The following is a 7,647-nucleotide window of genomic DNA, read 5'->3' as shown; positions in this document are numbered from 1 at the left end:
GGTTTTCTGTGTAGAAAGAGAAAGGCAGTTACCTGGTTACTTGCTCTGCAACATTTGTGCAAGCCCAGAATGTCTTCACAAGTGTATTAATGGGAGAAAATGTTCTTGAGCTTTAAGTCCTGAATGATTTTTGATGACTAATGTTAAGGCACAGTCCACGTGTGGTGGTTTTTGTCTGACTTTTCCAGATGTTTATAGTCCTAACAGCTGCTAAAACGTATGCATACAAGTTGTAGTACAGATGCAGCCCTCACAGACTCAGTGAGTCATCAGTGCAGTCACTGCTGGTATTTTGAGCATCTCTGCTATGAAACATGCATTAAAAAGACCAAGATTTAAGGAGTACTGGAGAGTGATCTTAGATGAAATTAAAAAAAATGGAAAATACTGGTTTTCCAAGTCACTGCAAAATGGAATAACCCAAAAGCCATCATCCATTGACTTGACTCAGAACATGTTGTTTAAAAATAACAGGCTTAATAAATGTATTAATATAGTACTGTTGTAAAGCGCAGTGAAATAATACTGCTGTAATGGTATTCTGACTGGGACCTTCATAAGTGCCTGATGGAGTGAAGTGCTCATTAACATTTTAATGATCCATTCCCTGAGCACTTGCATAAAATATCTACACCATTTAAAATCGCTTAAGTGCATTTTTTACTTGCTCTCTTTTATTATAGAAGCAAAACCATACAAATAAGACCGTGCTTTAGACAGCTAAATTGGGATGTTTCATTCCACTGCTCATGGAAGCCCCAGAAGAATGAAGGTCAGACCTATTTTCCAGCAGTGCTCTGCAATACGTTTTGCTTACACTTTTCTGCTCTCAAAGCTCTTCATAGCAAATGTTTTGGCTGACGTTTGTGCAAGTGAAACTCCTGCCAAATGCAATCTGCATTCGTCAGGAGGTTGATGGATGTTCAACAAAGCTATCCCCATGAGCTGACATGGAGCTTTCTGGCCATGCCCTGATGGTCTGTGGGGCCCCTCGTGGCTTCCTTCCCTTTCCCTCAGCAGCATCTTCGGCAGAGTGGTGGGGATGTGTTCAGTCTGCAGAAGAGGGGGCTCAGGGGAGACCTCATCACTCTCCACAACTCCCTGAAAGGAGGGTGTAGCCAGGGGGGAGTCAGTCTGTTCTCCCAGGCAGCTCCCAGTAAGACAAGAGGGCATGGACTTAAGCTCTGTCAGGGGAGGTTTAGGTTGGATATTAGGAAAAAATTCTTTACAGAGAAGGTGATCAGGCATTGGAATGGGCTGCCCAGGGAGGGGGTGGATTCTCCATCCCTGGGGGGGGGTTTAAGAAGAGACTGGATGTGGCACTCAGTGCCATGGTCTGGTAACCACAGTGGTAGTGGATCAAGGGTTGCACTTGATGATCTCAGAGGTCCTTTCCAATCCGGATGATTCTGTGATGCACCCCCATAGCACAGGTCAGAACTCCACTTGTGCATTTGGAACACCTTTCCCTCCAGACTGGAATGCACCATGCAGTCAATTAAATGTTCCTCTTGTTTTGTTTCCAAACCAGGAACTTTCCACCATCAGGTGGCATCACCTACCAACTCTATTTCAGTGCTGGTCCTGCCTTCTCTTTAAAGTTTATTCTCAGTGTGTGCTCCCTCCCCAGCCCACTGTCACAGAAACACCGCATTGCTGGGGATGGAAAAGTTCTTTTAAGACCAAGTCGATCATTAACCGAACTCTGCCGAATCCAGCGCTTAACTAACTATATTCCTAAGCACCATGTCTACGTGTTATTTAAACACCTCCGGGGAAGGTGTTGGTACCACGGTACAGCCAAGCTGCTCTTGCAGACCAGGAGCCGCTTCTGCACCGCGACACGACACCCCATCCTCATCCTGATGCGCTTTTCACTCACCCCCTCATTAAAGCGCTCTGCCTTTTCAAGGGAAGGATGATCTCCACCAAGAGCCACGCTGGAGCCATGCTCCAACCATGCTGGGGATGCTCTGGCAGCCATCACTCCAGCTCACCCACGGGCACCTCACCCACGCACTCCGTGTCCCTCCGCCATCATTTGCCACCGGGCCGCTCTCTCACAGGGGCTGAACCCCACACCGCTGACAGCACCGAGGCTGTCCCTCTAACCCTTCCCCCGACCTCCGCACCCGCCAATGCCCCCCGATTCGAGGCAGCGGAACCATCACCCCCAAACACCCCCACGCTGCCACCCCAACCCCATCCCCACCACCACCGCGCATGCGCGCAGGGAAGCCCCGCCCACGGCACTCCCTCCTGCCTGAGAACAGCGCATGCGCATTGCCCGCAATGTGAAGGGGATGGGGGACGGGCGGCTCATAGCGCATGCGCACGGCGCCTGGAGGGGCTCGGGGCCCTCCCCCGCGCATGCGCAGTAGCCGCCGGTAGCGCCTTCCGGCCGCCTCCGGTTCCGCCCCGCCCTTTCTGCTCGCGGGCGGCCATCATGGTACGTGTGGAGGCACCGGGCCTCTGGTGCCGGCCGGGACACCCGGGGGGATCCCCGCGTCCCCCCGCTGCCCTCTTTCTCCCCTCCTCTTTGTGTCTGCTTGCGCCTGGCTCGGGCGTGGCGGCGCCGGGCGGCGAGGGGGAGGCGGGCGGGTGGGTGGCGAGGAGAAGGCCGGGAGCGGGCCCCACATGCGGCCGTGGGGCGGGCGCGGGTTGGGTTGGGTCGGGCAGGCCCTATTCTGGCGGCAGCACCGGGCACGGTCCGAACTGGCTTGGCTGCTTCTGGGTCTCGGTGTTCAGCGGGGCTCTGCGCTTCTCCTCGGCGCCTCTTTCTCCACCCGCCAGCGGCATCCACGCAGGGACAGGGCCGGGGAAGAGCGATTTGAGGGCGTTACTGTGGGGTCTGGGCTCAAAGGAAGGGGTTCTGTGCATTGCCAAAGCTTGGGAGCTTGTTCCCAAGGCGGTGAGAGCCTGGAATCTAGTAGTGGCCTTAAGTCTATTCTCTTGTAACTCATCTCTATGCTTACTACTCCCAGGTGTTCAAACGCTTTGTCGAGATTGGCAGAGTTGCCTTCATTTCCTTCGGGCCACATGCTGGCAAGCTGGTGGCCATTGTGGATGTTATTGACCAAAATAGGGTAAGCTACGATAAGTGCTGTACTTTTATTTTCTCCTTTTTGCCTTAATAGAAGCTTGTGCACAAAGAGCTCATTGATTTTCAGGGAGGTTTTCTGGGAACAGATTTGCAGAAAGGTGGGGTTTCCTAGCTGGTGTATTTGAAGCTTCCAAGAGCAAGCATTTTCACTGGCAAGTGACACATTCCTCTCTATGCTGTGTTTCCCAGGAGGAAAAGCAGACAAGTGATGTCAGTTGGAGTCTAAAGTATACACGTGGAATGGCATTAATGTGTGTTTAAAGCAAAGGTTTGAAATGTTTGGCCTAGGGAACTCTTGCTTAGTGTGCATGAAAAAAAAAGGTTATGTCATCTTAGTTCTGTCAACTTTTTAAAGTTTGTTTTAAAGTTTGTTTTGTTTTGTTTTTTTCCTAAGACCAACCTTTACCTTTATAGCTTGGGTTGTGTATGCAGGAGTTAAGTCTTAGGTTATGCCCCCATATTTCACTTTTGCACCATTTTTGTCCAAGATACTGTTCATATATTAATTAGGAAGCCGCTGTCTAAATCAAGTATGATGAGAAAAACTGTAACACAGCCCTCACATTTGTTTTCTGTTTTCAGGCACTAGTTGATGGCCCCTGCAGTGGTGTCAGAAGGCAGGCTATGCCCTTCAAGTGCATGCAGCTGACTGACTTTGTTCTCAAGTTCCCACACAGGTGAGTTGTTGGCATTTTTTTTTCTTTTTTTTTTTTTTTAACCTGTGTAAAAACATGCTGTCACTTAATTGACTTGTGATCTGATGCCTGGTGAATCTAGAAAGTTCATACAGCACTAAGTCAATGAAATAACATGTGTGGACAGTAAAACTTTGGCTGATGCTGCTATCATATTTGAATAAATTTAAGTTTTCATTACCTTTCCTGGTTGGTAACAGCTCTTCAGTAGCAAAGGGAATGGCACTTTAGCCTGGCAGCTTGCAGATAGTTGAGGGCTGGGTGGGGAAGGGGAAGGGGAAGCAGTTGCAGTAAATATTATGCAGCTTTGCTTTTGCTAATGCTTAGGTCACCTTCAGATATGAAATGTGTTCCTTCTCCATGGAACTGCACTGGCAATGCAGGAGGCTGAGCTCATTTAGCTGGGTTACTGTAATTTAGAAAGGAAAAATGCTGCTTTTCTGATTCTGAAGCAGTGCTAGGAACAGTGTAAGTGTGCCTCTTTGAGCTGCTCCTTTGTCAGTCCTAGCAAAGCATTTACCAACCAAACATCAATTAGGCTGCAGGGGTGTATATGGCATTGATTAAAACTGAAATGTGTAGAATTGTGATCTTTCCTTGTATGAAGTTTGATGGGCCAGCATCAGAGAGAGGTTTTTTTTTTTTTTAAATAAAGATTGGATATATTTTTATGACTCTAACGCAGTGCTCGTCAGAAGTGTGTGCGACTTGCCTGGGAGAAGGAAAATATAAATGAGAAATGGGCAGCAACAAGATGGGCAAAGAAGATTGAAGCCCGAGAAAAGGTACAGTTTTCCCCAGGATAGATAATAAACTGTGCTGCTTCTGCTTACTTAAGTTAGGTGAAATCTAAACTGTGTTTTTAATTGCTGGATAAGATTAAAGATAGACAAGGCATAAGTTTTTAAAAGTTGCCATTTATCAGCTTCAACTTCTTGTATTTGAACAGTAAATGTGGTTTTGGTCAGTTGTTTCTACCACTACCTTTTTCCTGCACCATCACTTCCTACCAAAGGCCTTAAAGAGTGAACTCATTCTAGATGTGCAGCTAAACTTAATTTGCAGGTCAGAATTACTTGTGCACATATTGTAGAATACTTCCAAATACTGAGTTCCACTGCTTGCATGTGTATATATCAGAGCTTCATGATGGATTTTTTGTCTTTTTTCAAACAGAAAGCCAAAATGACTGATTTTGATCGCTACAAGGTTATGAAAGCAAAGAGAATGGTAAGTGTTTGAGAGTCACTGGTTCATGGGGTTAATGCTTGTAGCTTTCACTTCAGAGTCACAGATGTTAATAACTTTACCTTTATAGTTGGCTGGGGTTATGGAGTGACACAGAGTGTGTAAATGCATTGAATTTTTCATGCTGCTTTGGCCCCCACTTTTTCTTCTGTAGCTGATTGAACTTGAGCCCACATGAACTGTGTGCCAGTCCTCCCAGTTACAGCTGAGGATGTTGGTCCACTTGATAGATCAGAACTGTTCTATGTGGAATTTGGCATTTTAAATGTAATTCGTGGTAAATCTTTCGACTATATAGTACAAATATAATTGATTAGCAGAGGGTGATTACAAAAAGGGCAGGATCTGAAGGTGTAATTGAAGGCATAATATTTGAGCAGTTGCTGCTTCCATGCTGACGAGTAGTAAACATTTTCCCTTTTTACAGAGAAATATAATCATCAAGCATGAAATGAAGAAACTCCAGAAGATGGCCTCCAAAAAAGGCAAGAAGCCAGAGAAGTCTGGGAAACCAGAGAAGGCTACAAAGTCAGGGAAGGCTCCTAAGTCAGGGAAAGCTCCCAAATCAGAGAAGGCACCCAAGCTGGAGAAGGCGCCAAAGGCACAGAAGGCGCAGAAATAAAATTAACTTTTAGTTATGCTTTACTTTGTGTCCTTGTTCTGATTGTTTAAAATTAACAAATGGTTAAACATCTGATTTAAATTGTAATCACAAGTTCACTTCTGCTTCTGACCAAGAGTTGTTGTCTGTCTCCTTTATTAATGTCCCCGGTGTTGGGTTCTAGTGTTTCCCTGGAACACACAGAAGAGTTTTTGTCACACTCTGTGAAATCGACCATGCAGGCTGGGCTTGGTAATCTGTACCCAGTGCCAGTGCCATTTGCATACCCAGTTATTTGCAGTGGGTAGGATCCTGGCAGTTTGAAACAGTCTGGTACTGAAATGGTTAGGAATGGACAGGAGTTACCTGCACAGTCTTGGGTGAGAAAGGTGAGAAGGAATCTGTCAGTGCCACTTCCTACTTGTAAATTAAGGCACAAAGTGGCAGGGTGTATTCTGGATACAATGTTAGTATGTTGGAGTTTGAAAAACTTAATAATTACTCTTCGAAGCACTCCGCATTTTTTAGAAAGCTTCCACTATTCAGCTTTTAAGAAGCAACCTGGAATACTTCCATACTTCTGATATATAGCATCACAGTTGCCTGTAAGAGCAGTTATGATAATGAGAGATGAATTAGCAAGATGGAAACTGGTGACTTGTGTTTAAGCATGCCTGCTATTCTGAATGTTTACATGTAAGATCATATGTCAAGACCTGAGCCTAATTCTACAGTTCCTTAAGCTGTGTGACATACAATTCCCACTCTTTGATCAAAACTGTTAAGAGGGGACATGACCTAAAAATGTCTTGATCCTCAAGTCCTTAGTCTGCACTGTGAGATTATGTTTACTTATCTCTGTCATCTGTCTAACTCTAAGAGCATCCCTCTTAGAATCATAGAATCATAGAATTGGCTGGGTTGGAAGGGACCTCAGAGATCATCGAGTCCAACCCTTGAACCACCGTTGTGGTTGCTAGACCATGGCACTGAGTGCCACATCCAGTCTCTTTTTAAATATCTCCAGGGACGGAGAATCCACTACTTCCCTGAGCAGCCCATTCCAATGCCTGATCACTCTCTCTGTAAAAAAATTCTTTCTAATATCTAACCTAAACTTCCCTTGGCACAACCTAAGACCATGCCCTCTTGTCTTGTTGAAAGTCGTCTGGGAAAAGAGACCAACCCTTACCTGGCTCCACCTTCCTTTCAGGGAGTTGTAGAGAGTGATGAGGTCTCCCCTGAGCCTCCTCTTCTCCAGGCTGAACTGGAGCTCCCCAGCTCCCTCAGCCTCTCCTCGTAGGGTCTGTGCTCGAGTCCATTCACCAGCCTGGCTGCCCTCCTTTGGACCTGCTCCAGCACCTCAATCTCCTTCCTGAACTGAGGGGCCCAGAACTGGACACAGGACTCGAGGTGTGGCCTCACCAGCGCTGAGTACAGGGGCAGAATCCCTTCCCTGGACCTGCTGGCCACACTGTTCCTGATACAGGCCAGGATGCCATTGGCCTTCTTGGCCACCTGGGCACACTGCTGGCTCATGTTCAGCTTCCTGTCAATCCAGACTCCCAGGTCCCTTTCTGCCTGGCTGCTCTCAGCCACTCTGTGCCCAGCCTGGAGCTCCCCATGGGGTTGTTGTGGCCAAAGTGCAGGACCCGGCACTTGGCCTTGTTGAACCTCATCCCATTGGAATCAGCCCAACTCTCCAGTCTGTCCAGGTCCCTCTGCAGAGCCCTCCTGCTCTTTTCCTGTGTAGTTTGTTGCCAGGGGTACCTTCCTATTGAAGAAGTTCAAGTCAGATCTTATGTAATTGAAAAGCAACTTACTTGTTAGTCAAATATAAAAGAGTAGGGAGAACACATTTTTAAATGCAAAGGTTGTAAGAGCTTTAGATAGTCAAGTATATATTCAAATATAAAACTGTCCAGTGCCTTGGTAAGGGTGTGCTTTTACAAATACGTGACTTTAAGATAGTTAGCATTGCTTATTTCAGCCACAATTGG

The 7,647-nt window shown here is 46.7% G+C and overlaps 1 protein-coding gene across 1 annotated transcript; it reads left to right on the top strand.

The window, feature by feature from the left end:
- The first annotated feature begins 2,371 nt into the window (after positions 1-2,371).
- RPL14 (ribosomal protein L14) lies at positions 2,372-5,689 on the top strand. Its single transcript, XM_030445108.1, has 6 exons — positions 2,372-2,449; positions 2,985-3,086; positions 3,686-3,780; positions 4,484-4,583; positions 4,975-5,028; positions 5,474-5,689. Exons 1-6 carry the CDS (start codon positions 2,447-2,449, stop codon positions 5,666-5,668), a joined length of 549 nt encoding a protein of 182 aa, XP_030300968.1. The 5' UTR covers positions 2,372-2,446; the 3' UTR covers positions 5,669-5,689.
- The last annotated feature ends 1,958 nt before the right edge of the window (positions 5,690-7,647 follow it).

This window comes from Calypte anna, chromosome 2, assembly GCF_003957555.1.
Source record: "Calypte anna isolate BGI_N300 chromosome 2, bCalAnn1_v1.p, whole genome shotgun sequence".
Taxonomy (NCBI): Eukaryota; Metazoa; Chordata; class Aves; order Apodiformes; family Trochilidae; genus Calypte; species Calypte anna.
The sequence above is the reverse complement of the archived record's forward strand: the minus strand, read 5'-3'. Positions and strand labels throughout refer to the sequence as shown.